We start from the raw sequence: 19,064 nt of genomic DNA on the forward strand, positions 1-19,064 counted from the left end.
AGCCGCACCTGCCACATTTCAAGTGCCACATGTGGCAGGGGCCACTGGAGTGGATTGCACAGATCGAGACCATCTCCATCATTACAGAAAGTTCTATTGCACATGGCTTATAATCGTTTAGTCTAAAAACCCCCTCGTAGCCACAATCACATGATTTTGTGGCTATTTCCAGGATGCTTCACTCCAGAATATTTCCTCTACTGAGGTTTGAACTTTTGCCATCAGGAACCAGTAGCTTCAAAGACTTTTCAATCCTCAAACCCGTTAACAATTTAAGCCAGGATTATGTAATTGTCCCTGGTTTAACGCCACGGGAGATTTCTAAGACTAACTATGTATCTGTTCAGGATTCTTCAGAATTTTCCAATATAATGGGTGTAATATATTGAACATATACCTGAGAGGTAGGTATCGGCACAGACATTGTAGGGAATGGTACTGAAGGGTGGCAGACCATCACGACCAAGCCTATATTTTCTGTTCCGTTACTTTGGCTTTGCTTTTAAGAGTATTTGTTGGACTTGATCTTCAGCCAATAAAATACACTGTGTTCCTTTACACCCCCACTACCCCCAATTTAGGCATCCTACCAGCCCTGTTTCCCTCATCCACCATGACCTCTTCCTTTACCTATTTATGTCTTTATTCTCCTTCATGACTCTTCATAAGACTGACCTTCTCCACTGACCTTTCCTTGAACAACCCCTATTGGATCCAGCCACTCAAATTATGCTTTCATTCTGTTTAACATCCATGGATCTAATTATATCTAATTTTACTATTTGTGCTCTTGTGCATTCCCATTCTCAATATGTATCCAAGTTCCATGGATAGGTGGTTGGAACAAAAGATCCTACTTTATAATAATTTTCTTCCTTGGAATTGTGGGACATAAGCAGTCCCTAGACAGGAGGATCGAGAAACTCAGGGATGTTTTATTAGCACCAAGAGGACTGTTATTTTTTAAAAATGTTTTAATGTTTATTTTTGAGAGAGAGAGAGAAACAGAGCATGAGTGGAGGAGGGGCAGAGAGAGAAGGAGACACAGAAACTGAAGCAGGCTCCAGGCTCAACTGTCAGCAAAGAGACTGACGCGGGGCTCAGCCCACGAACCTTGACATCATGACCTGAGCTGAAGTCAGACACTTAATTGACTGAGCCCCCCGCAGGCACCCCCACCCAATATGAGGATTCTTAAAAAAAAAAGGGGGGGGATAACATAAATATGTCCCAGGATGCACACATTGTGAGTTTAGCATGGTCCCCTTCTCAGCCCAGAAATGAAATTGGCAAATGCGTTTAAACAAGAGCTAAAAGGGGGAGAGGGTTACATAGTCTCAATTTAGTCACATAATCTCCACCCATCCCCTTTAAGCCAGATGCTTGCCAATATTGTAACAATGCAAGTCTTTCCTAATAGAAATTTCAATTGCTCTCGCTGTTTTTTTCTTTTAAGCAGAAGAAACTATCAGATGATAGTTGCGATTGTACTGTGAGGAAGAAGATAGGATCCCCATCATCTCAAATCTTTTCATGTCCTCCTCAATGCACACTTCCCTAGTATGCCTGTTGACTCTTCCCTATCAAACCTAGCTAAGCTCATTTGGAAGCTCAAGATCACTCATGCACAGGTTCAGTCCCTGTTTCGTCCATATGACGTAGGACTGCTAACTGGAGAGGCACAAAGCACTAAGTTTTAGTCCTTTCCAGAGGTCAAGAGCGGAGCGACTTTGCAGCATACTTGGGGAAGATCCCCGCCACACTCTGGCATTGTTTCCTTCTCACCCGAGAGCCCGCCCTCCACACCCACCTGCACTCAGTGCTTACTGGTTTTCAAAAACCGGAGATAAACTGAGTGTACAAAAGGAATCAGACAGAGAGCCAGCAGGAAATGCAACAAACCAGAGTCTCTTGTTTATGGACACGCCAGCTCCACGGCACCGCCCATCCGCAAGGTGGAAATAACTCAATATGATCGCAGGAGAGAGCAATTAACAGCCGGGGTTTCTGGGGCCAAAACAGTAGATCTCAGATTTAAACGGCTCTCAGATAGTAAACAGTTTAGCGATCTCACCTAGACAGGATTCAAAATCCCCACACTTCATAAAAGGGAGTGGGGGGAGCAGATAAAACGACCCACTTGGGTGAATGTATGGCACAAAGAACATGGGGAGGTCACTTTCACCTGGAGTAATGGCTGGCGGAAACAAGCTGGAAAGGGTCGTCGGCTAAGGGAAAGGTTTAAGTTAGCGGTCTGCAAGGGCGAGGGGCCACAGAGGAAAAGGGAAGCCGACTTTTTCTTTGAGGGCTTACGGGTGACAGTCACAGGCAGGCAGGCGGGTTCTGACGCTGGTTAAGAAAGCCCTCTCCGACCAGTGTCGGTTACATGGGCCATGAGCACCTCTGGAAGGAAATACTGGTTGAACAAATGTTGGTCGAATTGTTAACTTGAACGGCCCCGCCTGATACACCTGTGGGGGCGAGGGGGCGCGTGGACAGCCTCGGCTTGACTGGTGGGGGGTTAGAGCCGGATAGGGGATCGCTACCACCCCATCCAGGCTTGAGACCCTAAGAAGTGAGTTTCACCTTCCCCGTAACTGTAACTCCTGCGAGGCTGCGTCCGGTTCTTACCTTAGCCGAGGGCTTTCACGTTAGAGGCGAAGCTGCGGGTAGGTGGCTGCGGCCCCTGGCGCTTCACAGAAGCCCCTTTGGCCCCGCCCCGCCCCGCCCCCACCCAAGGCAAGGGCGCAGAAGGAAGCACCTGGCCTCCAAACGCACTGAGGTGGGAGGGCGGGGAGACGTGAGGCAGGATCTCAGAGAGGAAGCTGGGGGGTCAAGTGCACTATATAGGAATAAAAAGGCTATTTTCTAGAGTGGAGAACTAAAACGAGACCCAAATTTCATACAGCTACGTAGGGAAGCCCCGAAAACCTTTGAACGTTAGAAAAAAACAGGAAAATAGAAACCCCTATACTACATGACCACCTTCATCAATAGCTTAAAAGAAAGACTGAAGAAAGCAGCACCATGTTTCTGACTTCTAGAGCTTTACTTTGGTTTTGGTCTCACGCCCATGACCTTGTCAGCCAACAATTAATTCTGAGCACGTGCAAAATTGCCCGAAGAGCTCCTCCCACCTCTTCCAATTTCGGTTTTGATCTGTCTGGCCTTGAATGTAAAGTACCTAGTCTTTCTATTTTCTGTTTTATCATGGGCCTCAGCTCTGTACTAGTCATATTTATTCTCTTTTTTAAAGTTTATTGATCTATTCTGAAAGAGAGAGAGGGAGAGAGAGAATCCCAAGTAGGCTGTGCACTGTCAGTGTGCAGAGCCCCGCAGGGCTCCACCTCATGAACCGTGAGGGCCTGTTGCCCAACTGACTGAGCCACCCAGGCAACCAAGCCATATTTATTATACATTTAATAATTTGGAAATCATTGTACTAAATGGGAAAAAAATGGAATACAATGGATGCCAAGTGACTAAGCTTTCCTTAACCTTTAGATTAGCTTGTCACATATGTGATTGCCAATATTCAACCATTTTAACCAGCAAAATATTTTAGAAGCAGTCTGCCTGTTCCTTATTCTGCTCTTGGCCTAAACGATCTTTAAAACGGCTTTGCATTTTCCCCAGTCTCCGCTTTCCTCAGGTTAACCTGAAGCTGTCCTTAATTAAAGGTACCTGAGCCCTTGACCTCTGCAACTACCTCCACACACCCAATGCTTCCCATTTGATTAGGATACACCCCCAATGACAGACAGCATGCAGTTGCCATATGTATAAATCAGAACTTTCTCTTTTCTTTTATTGGAAATGAGAAGGATTGGGAGAAAGATTTTCTAGGCAGCCCTAAGACTATAGACATATCTTCACCCGGAAAAAGTAACCTTCTAGTTTTTCTAGCTCAAGTGATAAAGTGTCAATTCAGACAAATAAAAACATGACATATGTAATCTTGCCTGGCCCATAAAACTATTTTGGACAGAACATTTAGACTATTATTCTCTAGGATGGTTCGATGAAACCAATTTCAATGACCAGTCTAGTTAACCATTAAAAACCAAAAATGAGCATCCCCTCTGTGCCTAGAAAAATGCAGAGTAGGGCTGATGGGTGGGCGAATCTCACCTGTGGGTGTAAGAAGCTGTACATCACCCAGAGACGCTCTTGCCTTTTATATGGGGAAGAACGAGTATGTGAACAGGGGGAGAAAATGTTGTAAAGCTGGAATTGTCTCCGTAGGGAGAATAAGAGTTTACTGAAATCGCGGGGAAAGACCAGATCAAGGTAAAGGTCAGGAAGAGCACAACAGGGCAGAAGCTATCCGCTGGGCTGGCATAATCAACGGAGAGCATCAGAAGAGATATGTGCGTGTGTATTTTGCAGATGGATGTGGATGTGTTTAGCATGCATCTGTATGTGTGTCAGAAAGAGAGAAAACAGGCTCCTATTAGGATAGGACAAACATGAAAATGTTTGACAGATCGGAACTTGGATGCCTTGCTCAGAACATATGCTTTCCCATTTTTCCCTTCATTTTCCAAAGTGACGTCTTACAAGAACTTGTCCTTGGCCAAGCAGACAGCTCATCCCCAAAGAGCTCATATTTAGATAGCTGTGATCCCAAGGCGGCCAAGCAAACACTCCAAAACCAAGTCATTTGTAATATCTTTAAATGCAAATATATTTTAGGGATTTTTCTTGGCAAAGATGTTTGCTAAAATTTCTAATACCAATCAGAGATTGGCAAAAAAAAAAAAAAAAAAAGAAGAAGAAAAGAAAGAAAAATGCTCTTCAGGCTCCAAAGAACACAGTCATATTTCTCAGCCATCCGCCAGAAAGGAATAGAAGCTCCAGGCAGCAAACCTTTGGCAGGAGTCAGACTAAGCTACATCATAGTCTCTGTGCCCAGCGGCTGTGGATATCATTCAGTCTGGCGTAACCAACCATTAAGCCAAGAGATATCCAGTCACCCCTAATATGGAGGAAAAGCACCATTCTATCACTGTGTGTGATTTCGTAACTCCGATTACTAGAACAGATGTCTTCAGAAGTGACGGTTAGGATCCGTGTAGGACAGTGTTGCCCAAATTTGCTTAGTGATAAAATATCACTTGGGGTCAGGGCTAGCTTCAGGAGCTTGTGACCTTGCGTGTGGCCTTGCTTTTGGAAGGGTACCGAATTTGGAGTTTAATGTGTTGTATTTTGCAACTCAAGTTCGATGAAACAGTGGAGCAGCCTTACGCTGAGAACTTGGAACCTCTCTCCACCTCCTGGGGATGGATTCTTGACCCTCCCACTCCCTGTGCCCCCTGCCCAATGGCCACTGCCACCCCGCAACCCAAGGCACGCTGGCATACTTACGTCCTCGTTCCCAATAGCTATCATTGCCACAGGTGCAGGGGGCGTTGAGGTTGGGTGCGCCTACTGTATGCCATTTGGGGAGGGGTCACATAGCATTTGAGGACCGGAAGTTTGTCGCAGCATATCTGGAGGGGGAATGGTGGGATGGAGCTTCTTGTCCACCTCCATTCCAGGTACTGAGCGCATCCTGACGTGGAAGCCGCAATCCCTTGTGAACCATCCACCACACTGCTGGTTGCTGCAGTAGCCCAGTGAGAAGGGAAGATTGACTTACCTTCCCTTGGGGCAGATGGGAGAGGGGACCTGAAGGCCAAGGGCATTTGTGCTAAATCACAAGGGGCAGCTCCTGGGCATCCATTAGCGTCTCCCCTCTCCTGACAAATATGTCCCACCCCTGAGAAAGCGCGGCGTTACGTAATAAATTAAAAACACCGCGATGGCTTGCAAGAGACCACAGAAGAAAGAGAACAGTTTGTATGTTAGTATTTTCAGGGGCATGTGTTTTTTTCCTGGTTTTTGAACAAGGGGCCCCACAAGTTCATTCGGCACTGAGCCCCACAAATTATGTAGCCAGCTCTGGGTGGACTGAGCATTTTTTAAATAAAGGTCACCAAGCCTGGGAAATGCTGAAACAGAATGTCTCCAATAATTATGCATAAGGATAGTCTGGAGATCTTCATTTTCTGTGGTCACACCCACCAAATATTCTAGTTGAGTCCGGGTCAGCCCCCAAATCTGCATTGTATAAGCATCCCAGATGATTCTACTGCAACCAGCCCACTGAGCACACTTGGAGACATACTGTGTGCTTAGGAACATTGTGAAGCCAGGCAGAGTGGGACTTGTAGCCTAGCTTCACCACTAACTAACCTAACTAACCTTAGGGGAGTGAGTTCATCTGTAAATGGATACGTTAATATCACGCCATGAAGCGCTGTACGCAATGTACATGAAACACTTAGCACGATGATTAGTCCTTAGTAAGCAATCAATCAATGTTCAAAAAAAATTTAAGAAGACTGTTAAGTCGAAGCGGTGGCTACCCTGGTGTTCATGGTATTATTATCTGAGTTTTCCTATGTTTTTACAACTTTTCTAAATAAAAAGCAACAGCTAGGGGCGCCTGGATGGCTCTGTCTGTTGAGCATCCCATTCTTGATGTTGGCTCAGGTCAGGACCCCAGGGTCGTGGATCCAGCCCCACATGAGGCTTCATGCTGAGTGTGGAATCTGCTTGAGAGTCAATCTCTCCCTCTGCCCGGCTCCCTCCAACCCTCCCCGCTTTCTAAAATAAATGTAAGGGGCACTTGAGTGGTGCAGTCCGGTGAGCAATCAACTCTTGATTTCGGCTCAGGGCATGATCTCACAGTTTGTGAGTTTGAGTCCTGCGTTGAGCCCCGCTGAGCCCCCATGTTGGACTCCATGCTGGCAGCACAGAGCCTGCTTGAGATTCCCTCTCATTCTCTCACTCTCTGCTCCTCCCCCACTTGTATGTGCACACATGAGCCCTTGCACCCGTGCGCTCTCTGTCTCTCTCAAAATGAATAAATTTTAAATAAATTTCTAAAAAGCAACAGCTAGAATGAGAGAGAAAGCTCAAATATGGAAAAAGGGGTCAGAGGCTTGCAATGAGTCAGCCCAATAGGTCTCTGGGTAGGTGGCCAATGCTTGACTGTCCAGGACTTAGCAGATGTTTAGTAAATCGAATTCAGGACAAAAAGAATCTTCACTAGACCGTGAGCCAAGGACCTTCTCAGACTCCCACTTAAGGGGACTGACCACCTCTCTTTCCCTAGTTTAGAAATGGATTTATGCCTGGGACAGGGTGGGCTTTAGTAAAAGGGCAGGAGTTCATAGGAGTTACTCAGCAATGCGCAAGGTTTTCCAAATGTCCAGTGCGCCCTCTAGCGTCCCTACTTCTCACCTTTCTTTTCTCCCTCGAGCAGGTGGCTCAGGGTGCACTGGAAGTGAAATCTTCCAAGTTGATCTAGACATTGAGGTGGTAAAAACATTCACTGTCCACTCTAATTATACAATAAATGTACAGATGAAAGAATAGATTGGCCTTTTGTCTAATAATGCCCGGGCTCATACCAGGCACCCAAACACCTCTGTCCACTTTGCCCAGGCACAGTTAGGTAGACCTTTCAGGACAGAAGCAGCTTACATATCCAGCCGAGGGGTGTGGACTATGGTTGGGGGGCGGGGGGAGGAGTGCATGTGTCCTGCTGCTCCTCAGTGCCTGGAGGCCAGTGGTCTCAAGTCATACTTAAAGAGACCTCATGGAGGGGCCCCTGGGTGGCTCATGGTTACACCTCCGACTCCGGCTCCAGTCATGATCTCACGGTTCATGGGTTTGAGTCCCACATTGCGCTCATCAGCTCAGAGCCTGGAGCCTGCTTTGGAATCTGTGTCATCTCTCTCTCTGCCCCTCTCCCACTTGCACTCACTCTCTTCCTCTTTGTCTCTGTCTCAAAAATAAACATTAAAAAAAAAAGACCTCATTCAAAAATCATTAGTTTTTCTCTTTCAAATCACCTCCTAGCAAGAATTCCTCACGCAGGGACAGACGACCCAATAACAACAATGGAACTGGAGGGGTCAAGTCAGCACACTTCTGAATTTACCTGCCATCAGCCCATGAAGCAGTCTGTGCCACCAGAGAGTCTGACTCACCTGGAAAACGCATCCAAGGGCCGCACATCACTGAATCTGTTCCCTCGTATGTGCCTCGTCTGGGGCTCCCCCTGGCTCTCGTTGCACTTTCTCTTTGAGACAGTTACAGAAATGGCTTTTGTGAGTGTGGACCAGAACACTGACTCATCGGCAACACCAACACGTTCCAGAAATGCTCCTAGAATCCAACATTTTGCCCACTCCCATAAACAGCACTTGTATTTATTTTGTTCTGGATCAAGCACGTTGTGCAGTGAGCTTCATAATTTTGTCTCCACAGGTCGTTTTGAATGGGAAAGTTGATGCATTCTGTGGCGGGTCCATCATTAATGAAAAATGGGTGGTAACTGCAGCGCACTGTATCCATCCAGATGTTAAAATTACTGTTGTTGCAGGTCAGTAAACAAAACAGCATGGCAATCTGCAGTACTGCTAGATCTTCTATATGGTCGGTGCATCGTCCTTTCCTAAGCTAATAAGTTCTTTGCTAAATAAGTTGAGCTAGTGCTAAAGGAGACATATTTCCAGAACCTAACCTGTTGCATCATCCAAGCCCCCCACTGTTCTTTGGGTGTGACTATAGTAGCGCCCACCTCACAGGGGTAGACTTATTTATTGGTGTGTGCACTTCTCCAGCACACTGAGCCTCCCCAAAAGCCATGTCATACCACTTCTCTTTGAACCTGTATGTAGCGAGCCTTCAGCTAACATCCGAATGAATGAGCAGATGACTGTGTTACCCGTGCTCAAAAAAGTGGTCAACATCCTTGAAATTAGGAAAGTCTAAGATAATTCACGACACGCAGATCCAAGATCATCTGTAAACAGTGTTCTGAGTTGTAACAACATGGGTCACCTAACCAGGCCCACGATGGTCCTGAATGGGTTTTTGGTCTGAAAAGTAGACATTGGCCCTCATGGCATTTTACCAAATGTAAGATTGGGATCTCTGACCCTTGGCTACCAGTCAATTCGGCCATGCCGAAAATCTCAGAAAATCTGTTTCGTTACGTGAAAGACTATTCGTGACTGAAGAGAAGTTTCTTTTCCATAGGTGATCATAATATCGAGGAGAAGGAACATACGGAGCAAAAGCGAAATGTGATTCGCACTATTCTTCACCACAGCTACAATGCAACTGTCAACAAGTACAGCCATGACATTGCCCTTTTGGAATTGGATGAACCCTTAACACTAAACAGCTATGTGACACCTATTTGCATTGCTGACAGGGAATACACTAACACCTTCCTCAAATTCGGATCTGGCTACGTGAGTGGCTGGGGTAGAGTCTTCAACAGAGGGAGACCGGCCACCGTTCTTCAGTACCTTAAAGTTCCACTTGTTGACCGAGCCACATGCCTTCGCTCCACCAAGTTCACCATCTATAATAACATGTTCTGTGCTGGCTTCCATGAGGGAGGTAAAGATTCGTGCCAGGGAGATAGTGGCGGACCCCATGTTACTGAAGTGGAAGGCATTAATTTCTTAACTGGAATTATTAGCTGGGGTGAAGAGTGTGCAATGAAAGGAAAATATGGAATATACACCAAGGTGTCTCGGTATGTCAACTGGATTAAAGAAAAGACAAAGCCCACTTAAAGTAAAATGCATTTCCAAGGTTGACATATTTGGGGTTGAAAGTGGACAAGGTCCTTTACTAACGGGTCACTTTCCTGTCTCTTTAGATTTGACTGTATACATTCTATGAATACACCTGTTTCTCTTTATGCGGAGAAATCTAGCTAGCATTCCTATTTTACTAGAGTAAATCGATTAGAAAATGTAATCACTAGGGACGCCTGGGTGGCTCAATCGGTTAAGCCTCTGACTTCAGCTCAGGTCATGACCTCATGGTTCACAAGTTCGAGCCCTGCGTTGGGCTCCACGCTGACAGTGCAGAGCCTGGAGCTTGCTTCGAGTTCTGTGTCTCCCTCTCTCTCTGCCCCTCCACTGCTCATGCTCTGTGTGTGTCTCTCTCTCAAAAATAAAGAAACATTTAAAAAAATTCTCTCTCTCTCAAAAATACATAAACATAAAAAAATGTAGTCACTAGAGAAATATACTGTGATAGGAAATTGTGACCATTTCTACAGGTCCGGCCCTTGACCACACTGTGAAGTTCTCCACTGGGGCAACTCTCTGATTCTCCACCTTGGCAGCATTCCATGTTCCAGATCATTCTTGACCTCCCCTGCCAAAATGTCACAGTTGCTGAGATCTGTATCTGGGATATTTGGTCTAGTTCATGATTAGGCCAATTCTGTGCTCATAAAGGAAGGACACAGGAGCAGGTGACAGGGTGAAACTCACTAGAGCACCATTCCTCTTCTCTATCCGTATTCCCACTTCCTTGATCTCTTCCATCTCCCAACCCCCAAATCAGTCCCCTCCCCTTCTCTTTCTCCCTACACGGGCATTAAAGGAGGAAAGGGAACATCGTTCTGCGTCACCGCTGTCCACAAGTTTCACGTGTCTATCGAACCCAGACTTGCTTTCAGTTTGGTCTTTGACTTGCTCTTCGGACATAGCGATAAGGTGCCCGAAGAGCTTGAGGGAAAGGATCCTGAGAGAGTCGTGATCTTAAAATACATGCATCATGGAAGGAACGGCCCATCAGAATAGTTGTCTAAGAGCTAGTAATTGAGTTGTGATGGAGGTAACTAGAAAGGGTGACATCCACTCATGAGTCTCGTCCCCCACCTGAAAAAATGAACAGTCAGTTTGCAATCTAGACCTAGTACAGTCTTCAAGGCAGGATTCATCAGTGTGTCTCCAGGGTTGTCCGAAGCTAAGGAAGAAGTTGCCTTGGACCAGAGAACATAAGCATCGCGTCTCCTAAAGCAGCACCTCCCCACAGTGGAGAAGGGTACACTGGTGACTCACAGACATGACTCATGCAGTGAGCCAACTCACTCTCCTTTTTCTGGTTTCATGCTCCCCAGGTACCTTTTTGATTATAATTAGGCCTTCCGTATTGACTTTTCTACACGGATGCCGACCGGCCTACTAGAGACTTCAGTGTGTCAGAATAGCTCCCTTTATGAATTAATAAAGTGGTGTTCTGCTTCATAGCTCAGCTTTTTGTGAACTCGGTTGATGTGAATCAGTCATCCTGTATTTGATGACATGTGGAACTACTGACAAAATCATGTTTGGGACCACTTTGATCCCACCGAGCTGCCGCCCTCCCCTAGCCAGGTCCTCCTCTCGCTAATATGTTTCAAATTCCTCTAGTTCGTACGTTTTTACTTTAGTCTTTCAAACCTAAATATCAATAAATGCATTTTCAAATTTCTCAAAAAGTGTTTCCTGTTGAGTCATTCACAGAGCCCTATCCCAAACACTACATGCAGAAGGGCGCTCAGCATAACATGCCCAAGCGCGAAACAGCACATCCAGCTTTCGTACGCGGCAGCGTGTTCTGTGCCCTGGACAGGACAGTGGTCTGGGTCCACCTGGGACAGAATTGAGTTTGCATAGCTGTGGATACGGCTGTGGACAAGTCGCTCCACATTTTGGGCTTTGAGTTCTACATTTGTACAATGAAGGAGTTTGGCCAGGGGCTCGCCAGAGACACTCGTGGACCTTGCTAGTCTGTGATTTCATGATGTCTCATTCCTTATTCAACAAACACTCCAGGACTGATTACCGTGTGCCAAACGCCAATGTGTTCATTATATATGAATCCACACTTACATATTTTGTGAGTGAACTCAAATGACGTATCACGATGAGGCGACTGGGTGGCTCGGGTTGGAACCCATGAACCGTGAGATCATGACCTGAGCCAAAGTCGGATGCTCAACCGACTGAGCCACCCAGCCACCCCTGTCATTCTTTTTTTTTTAAATGTTTTTTAAATGCTTATCTGTTTTTGAGACACAGAGTGCGAGTGGGGGAGGGGCAAAGAGAGAGGGAGACACAGAATCCAAAGCAGGCTCCAGGCTCTGTGCTGACAGCTCAGAGCCCGATGCAGGGCTCGAACTCACAAGCCATGAGATCCTGAGTGGAAGCCAGATGCTTAACCAGCTGAGCCACCCAGGTGCCCCTGGATACTGTCAGTCTTAAACTTTTAAAAATGCAGTCCTCTATAACTTCTCCAGATCAATAACTGAAGTGGCTTCAGCACTGGCCTCATAAAGTGGCCCCGTGATGTATGCTGTCCGCACAGAGCCTGCTGAGGGGCTCAAACCCCACAAACCAGGAGATCATGAACGGAGCCGAAATCAAGAGTCAGATGAACCAACTGAACCACTCAGGCACCTACTGTTTTTGTTTCTTAAAGAGACTCCGTTGTTTAACACTTACTAACCTACCAATGGGCACAATCTAATTATTTGACTTAAAAGTCTTCATTTTTACAGTCCTGCTACTCAATTATTGCTGTACCTGAGCACTGAGTAACACTGTTAATTAAAATACAAACATTATTTAAGAAAGCATAATACTCACGAGCTAGAAATCCTAAAAATTTAGATCTTTAAAGCTGTTCTCGGAGAGCAACAGGGAATTACTTTATGTGGTAAAATAAAACATTGTATTTCTTAAATGCAAATATTTCTCCTACAGAACACATTCACACAGTGGTAAGTTGACAAAGGTTTATTCTGTGGTCGTTTTCTGCTGGTATGTTTTCTGCTCGTTCACGGTAATTTGTAAGATATTTACAAAGACTGTGGAAAAGAGTTCTTGACAGTTCTTGACAAAGAGAGTTCTCAGCCAGCCTGTAAGATTAAAAACAAAAAAAATTCCCGGGGCACCTGGGGGGCTCAGTTGGCTAGCGTCTGGTTTCGGCTCAGGTCATGATCTTGGGGTTTGTGAGTTCAAGCCCTACGTTGGGCTCTATGCTGACAGCTAAGAGCCTGGAGCCTGCTTCCAATTCTGTGTCTCCCTGTCTCTGTCCCTCTCCCACTTGCACTCTGTCTCTCTTTCTGTCTCTCAACAACAAACATTAAAAAAATGCTTTTTAGGGGCACCTGGGTGGCTCAGTCAGTTAGGCATCCAGCCTTGGCTCAGGTTATGATCTCACAGTTCATGGGTTCAAGCCCTGCGTCGGGCTCTGTGCTGACAGCTAGCTCAGAGCCTGGAGCCTGCTTCAGATTCTGTGCCTCCCTCTCTCTCTGACCTTCCCCTGCTCACGCTGTCTCTCTCTGTCTCTCAAAAATAAAAAACATTAAATTAAAAAATATTTTAACTACACACAGGGATGTACAGAATAGGAATTTGAGGTAGGGCTTCACTACCTTTCAGTCATCAGGGGGTAAGACATTATATCGCACCTCTCCAGTACTGAATTAAAGTGAGCATACTTTTCTCCAGCATAAAATGTTTTGGACACATAAAAATATATAGCAAATAATATCATGAGTTCTCACATATGAACACCCAGGCATTCCTTCCCCCTCCCCTACCTGCAGCTACCATCATCATCCAGCATATAGTTTTACTTTAAATTACAATTAAAAGTACACGTATTTTAAAACTTTATACAGATGGTATCATATTTTTCCTGCAATTTCCTGTGAGATTCACTCATGATAACATAGCTCTAGGTTGTTTATTGATTACAATTTTTAAGACGGCAAGGAGGGTAGGGGTGGGGGGAGAGGGGGAGAGAGAGAGAGAGAATGAATCTCAAGCAGGTTCACACACTGGATCCCACAACTGGGAGATCATGACCTGAGCCGAAATCAAGAGTTGAATGCTAAACGGACTGAGCCATCCAGGTGCCCTGAGATGTTATATATATTTTATTCTTTTTTATTTTATTTTAGAGAGAGAAAGAGAGAGAGAGAGAGAGAGAGAGAGAGCGAGCGAGCGAGCGAGAGCACACAAGCGGTGGGGAGAGGGGCAGAGGGAAAGGGAGAGAGAGAAAGAGAGACTCCCAGGCAGGCTCCACACACAGTGAGGACCCCGACAAAGGACTCAATCCCACGCCCAGCCCCTGAGATGATGACCTGAGCTGCAAGATTCTGCTGCTCAACCGACTGAGCCATCCAGACACCCCTCTAGATCTTTCATTTTAACTTCTACACAGTATCTTGTTGTAGGACAGTCCATAAGATTCCATTCTTCTCTTCATGGTGGTCCCCAAATTTTGTCCTGTGCTGCTACGAACATTCCGGCACCCATCTCCTTGAGCACGTGTGTGTTTCTCCGAGACATTTAGGAATGGAACTGCGAAGCTATACAGTATTCATTTCAACTTTACTTACTATTGGAAAATTGTTCACCAAAGTGTTGTTCCAATTTAGGCTCCCAGTAGCACTGTGTAAGAATTCTGGCCTCACATCCCACTCCCCCCTCCCCCCAGCACTTGGTGTTTCTACAAATCCAGGTCGAATTTTAAGCTGCTAATTCTCGTTTGTAAAATGGCTGTTTTGCACTGACTTCAGTTGTAAATGCACAGGGAGGTATAGCCCTGTATCTTCTCCAGCTTAAGTAAAGAGATCATTTTAGCTTCTGGAGAGAGATTCCAAAATGTCCACCATGGTGGAAAAGTTACAGTTCCAGTAGTTACTAACGTTTTATTTGTTCTCCTTTGGTTTCTCATAAGTTGTCGGGTAAAAGAGCACATTCACTATCAAACTGAGATGAAGAGTTCCCCGGAGTATAGGGCGCCTGGGTGGCTCAGCCGGTTGAGGTTGAGCGTCTGACTTTGGCTCAGGTCATGATCTTGTGGTCCGTGAGTTCAAGCCCCAAATTGGGCTCGCTGATCCGTTTCAGATCCTCCGTCCCTACCCCGTCTCTGCTCCTCCCCCACTCACACTCTCCCAAAAAATAAATATTAAAAAAAGTTAACTGAAGTAATCCTCAGCACATCAAGCTCTTTGCATGCTTCACATCTCTCTCTCTTCTGGTCCATTTTATTATTATTTTTAAATCTTAATGTTTATTTATTTTTGAAAGATAGAGACAGAACATGAGTGAGGGAGGAGCAGAGAGAAAGGATGACGGAATCTGAAGCAGGTTCCAGGCTCTGAGCTGTCAGCATGGAGCCTGACATGGGGCTTGAACTCACGAACTGTGAGATCATGACCTGAGCCGAAGTCCGACACCTAACCAACTGAGCCACCCAGGCGCCCCAACCCTGGTTTGTTCCTAAGCGTTTTTGCTGGCCTTGAGCAGGTCCCATGAAACTGACCATTTCAAATCAATGTAGGGAAGTGTACTAAAACGTAATAAAAATAACTTGCTTGAGACTTGATTCGTTAAGCACGCTCGAGTTTATTGCCCCTATGGGAAGCAGGTGCCTGTGTTCTAATACCTATTAATAATAAGCATTCTTCTCAGAGCAAGTCTATTGAGTGAAACTGGATTGATTTCTGACTAAGCCCCAAACAGTATCTCTAATTTCTCTCCAAGTGAAGCACTTCTTATACTCCCTTACATTTACAAAAATATACTCAGAAAGGTCCTCTCTTCTTAAGAGAATACTAGAGCCCAGATGTCAGAGTGCTTTCATAACAACTCTATGAGATTCATACACAACTTTGGAAATGTCACTGCTTACTCTTCAGCCAACATATAGGAAAAAAACGGGAATACGTATTTTAATTTTCAAGGAACTCTTTGGAGATGGATTAGCTTCTTTTTAACCAGTTCGCTGAAAGCACTTGTTCAAAAGAAACCCTCAAATTTAAAGGCAAAAGAAATGTTTCATTGTGTGATGGGATGCTCATGGAGGCATCTGAAACATTCCTCAGTTTTTAAAAAACAAGATTCAGTTGAACCAACTTGATAGATTTTTGTTCCTTCTTTATGTTAAGCCCAAAGTTCTGGCTCCTTAGTGTGCTTTGGGGGGGATGAAGTCTGGCAAACCCAACTCGGTGCCCTTTGCAAAAGCAATGGTTCAGAAAACCACCTCAGAGGTCTAGCTGCTTTCTGGTTTCCATGGGCTCCATTATATGAAAGCAGGTTTTTTTCAGTGTGTAGAAACAGCCCCTCATCAATGTGGCTAGCTATCCTAACCCCTGAAACCTCATTTATAGCTATCCTACAAATTTGGGGGAAGAAATTTTTTATAACCTTTTCTTAACTTTATTTCTTTTGAGAGAATGAGACATTGCAAGTGAGAGAGAGGCAGAGAGAAGGGGAAGCAGAGAATCCCAAGCAGGCTCTGCACCACCAGCACAGAGCCCGATGTGAGGCTCCAACACACAAACTCTAAGACCACAACCCGAGCCGAAATCAAGAGTCAGACACTTCATCGACTGAGCCACCCAGGTGCCCCAGGAAAAAAAAATTTAAGTTCTTATTTATTTAACTAGTCTCTACACCCAACGTGGGGCTTGAACTCATGACCCCAAGATTAAGGGTCACATGCTCTTCTGACTGAGCCAGTCAGGCACCCCTGGGTGAAGAAATGTTTTGAGCAAAGCATTTTATCCTCATTCTGGTCACATCTCTCTGTCGCTGTCTCTCAGGGAATTAAGGATGAAGCAAGGCTGAAGGCTGACATCTATTTTTTTTTCCTAATTTTCTTAGCATCATTTATTAAACAGTCCCCTATTTCCCCACATGCAATGTTATAGCCAATGACGTAGCAAATTCCATATGATAAGACCTTGTTTCTGGTTTCTCTTCTCTGTTTTATTGTATTTGCCTATCGTTGGGCTAATTCTCATTGTTTTATTTATTACAGCATTATGATGAACCTGAAGGTAAACATTTAACTCAACTACTTATGGAGCCTTTAGGGTGTCACTAATAAAGGAGAGGAAAGGAGGTTTCAACAGATAATTGATACTATACTAAACTGAAAAAAAACACATGACTAAATTTAGGGTTGAATATTTTTAATGTGGAATTAACACAAGTACATTTACATTGTAAGTACATTTACAATGTAATTAAATTTTGAAGACTTAAAGGGAAATTGCTGCTATGTTTTATAGTAACACACATTTATAGCCCAATAAAACAAATACAGTGCATTTCCATATACAAATACATACACAAATGTAGCATTCATTGTACAGTGATTAAGATATTAAAAGACTATAACTGTATGTTTGAATCTACAGAACTCAGTATTGTCTTAAAGGATTAAAATCGCTTGTTTAATACCATAAAAATGAAGACGGTTTGTGCAGGGGGCATCATCAATGAAGAATTTTATCTCCTAAGTCTGTCTTCTAACCACAGGGTCAGCCCTCAAAAGACACGTACACTAGTCTCATTTTCTTGTTTTTGTCGTAGAAGCTTTAAGCGAAATATCAAATTCATGGACATTTTCACGAGCGACTTATAAATCAACCATCATAAATTCAGCAAATTGGACATTGCAAGAGTTATAATTTGCAGGTACCTTTGAATAAAATACAATTGGTTTGTCACATAAACTGTTACAGCAAATGATACCACTGGCATTAACCATGATCTTGACATGAGACACAAACTTACTTATTTATATAATAGAGTTACTGTGTTGTTTATTGTAAAACCAATAACCAAAAACCATGCGCCAAATGTGCCAACATGACAGTAAAACTCACAAACCATGGTTCAAAAGGCAGCAATTTCAAATCCTTGTCTTCAGTGGTCCATAAAAGAAAATACTCCAGGCATAAATTCTACACTGCATGCAGACACCGGCCCTGTGCTTGAAAGCGAGTGATCACGCTTTTTACATATTTAGAAGAAAGACATCTCTACATGGATCACCAAAGGAAAACCCTAGGAAGAGACACAATATAACTTAAGAACATCTTTAGCAGAATAGGCTTTTGTACAAAATGCAAAAGCAAGTGAAGAGCTTAGAATGTAGAGCTTTGCTACAGGAACACGTCCTGTGCAAATATGACTATTTCACTTAAAGCTGGGACAGGTGTATCTAAGTTTCAATGCATAAAATGTAAACTTTGACACATCCTAACTGCAGGATTTTTGACTTTGGATCTTTCCAGAACCGTAAGACAGCTCTGACAACCCTAAATACCAGTCCAAAAGTGCAAAAGAGGTCCTTCAGAAAACAGCCCTTTGGTACGTTAGAGTCCCGCAGATAACAGAAGTAAACAATGAAAGAATCCATCAGCCAACAAAGGGGTTGAAACTCTCGGATTATCTCTCTTCTCTCTTTGGAGTTTCATTTTGTTCCTGAAAAGTTACCCCAAACATTAAAGGTAAAGCGTTTTTCCCTGGAAATGCTCCAAGGGATTGATTTCTGGTTTTCAGATGGGAGTCCGAATGTATGCCATGAAACACCCTACTTGGAAGCAAAGTAAGCTGCACTTGTCACCTGAGCAGGGGCGCAGAAGGTGTGAAGACGGTTCTTGCAAGAATGAGACAAAGTGTGGATGACGAAGTCTTCCTCAGCCCTGAGGAGATTCTGTGAATGTCACGGGCAGCACAGATCATCCTGACTCTCGTGCTGTGAAACTGCAACGCCTTTAAGAAATAGGATCTAGTTCACACCTCCAAAGGAAATCTTAGTTTGAAAAGTCTATTCATTCTCCTTTAATTCAAGGGGAAGTTAGCTTCCTTGTGTTACTCAGAGCAGAAGCTACAAAATAATGAAGAATGATGAGCGTGAGGATTCGAAAGTTTCATCCTAAATCCAAAGGTGATGTCTCTTGCTTGTATGTTTCGCTATGAAAGGTGTTATCCTATTACAAGATTGGTTCTTAAAGCCATCTAGTTTGTGAATGGCATAATGTCACTGGAAGCAAAATCACCAGAATTCACATCTCCTACAACTAGACTTCATAAGTGTTATGTGAGTTATGGTGTGTGTGTATCAAAGAGATTTTTACCCTGTATTTGCCAGATTTCAAATAATATCTAATATCTATTACCTATCTTTAAACCTAAATGCTGTTAACAGTTGCCTGCGTGGTCAACTTTAATTTCCTAATCCACTATTTGGCACACATTCCATTTTTGGAGGCCACAATATACTATTTTGCTCTATGCAGTGCAATGAGGGTAGGTATTATATAGCATTCAACAAAAATCTACCAATGAGTTTTAACGTGTCAACAGACTTTTAAGCCATAAATGCATGTTATGGGAAAGGCA

The 19,064-nt window shown here is 44.2% G+C and overlaps 2 protein-coding genes across 3 annotated transcripts in view; one reads left to right on the top strand and one right to left on the bottom strand.

Moving 5' to 3' along the window:
* Positions 1–9,911, top strand: part of F9 (coagulation factor IX) — a 30,098-nt gene extending 20,187 nt beyond the window's left edge. Inside the window, exons 7-8 of the mRNA XM_029930474.1 lie at positions 8,323–8,437; positions 9,097–9,911. Of these exons, the coding sequence (XP_029786334.1) occupies positions 8,323–8,437; positions 9,097–9,644 (663 nt within the window). The 3' untranslated portion in view covers positions 9,645–9,911. The remainder of the gene's footprint in view (positions 1–8,322; positions 8,438–9,096) is intronic.
* Positions 9,912–16,826: 6,915 nt separating this feature from the next.
* MCF2 (MCF.2 cell line derived transforming sequence) overlaps positions 16,827–19,064 on the bottom strand; it is a 68,797-nt gene continuing 66,559 nt past the window's right edge. For both annotated transcript variants that reach the window (XM_029930913.1, XM_029930912.1), the window contains one exon: positions 16,827–18,549. In XM_029930913.1, coding sequence (XP_029786773.1) covers positions 18,534–18,549 — 16 coding nt within the window. In that variant the 3' untranslated portion in view covers positions 16,827–18,533. The remainder of the gene's footprint in view (positions 18,550–19,064) is intronic.

The sequence above is a fragment of the Suricata suricatta genome, chromosome X (genome assembly GCF_006229205.1).
Source record: "Suricata suricatta isolate VVHF042 chromosome X, meerkat_22Aug2017_6uvM2_HiC, whole genome shotgun sequence".
Lineage (NCBI taxonomy): Eukaryota > Metazoa > Chordata > Mammalia > Carnivora > Herpestidae > Suricata > Suricata suricatta.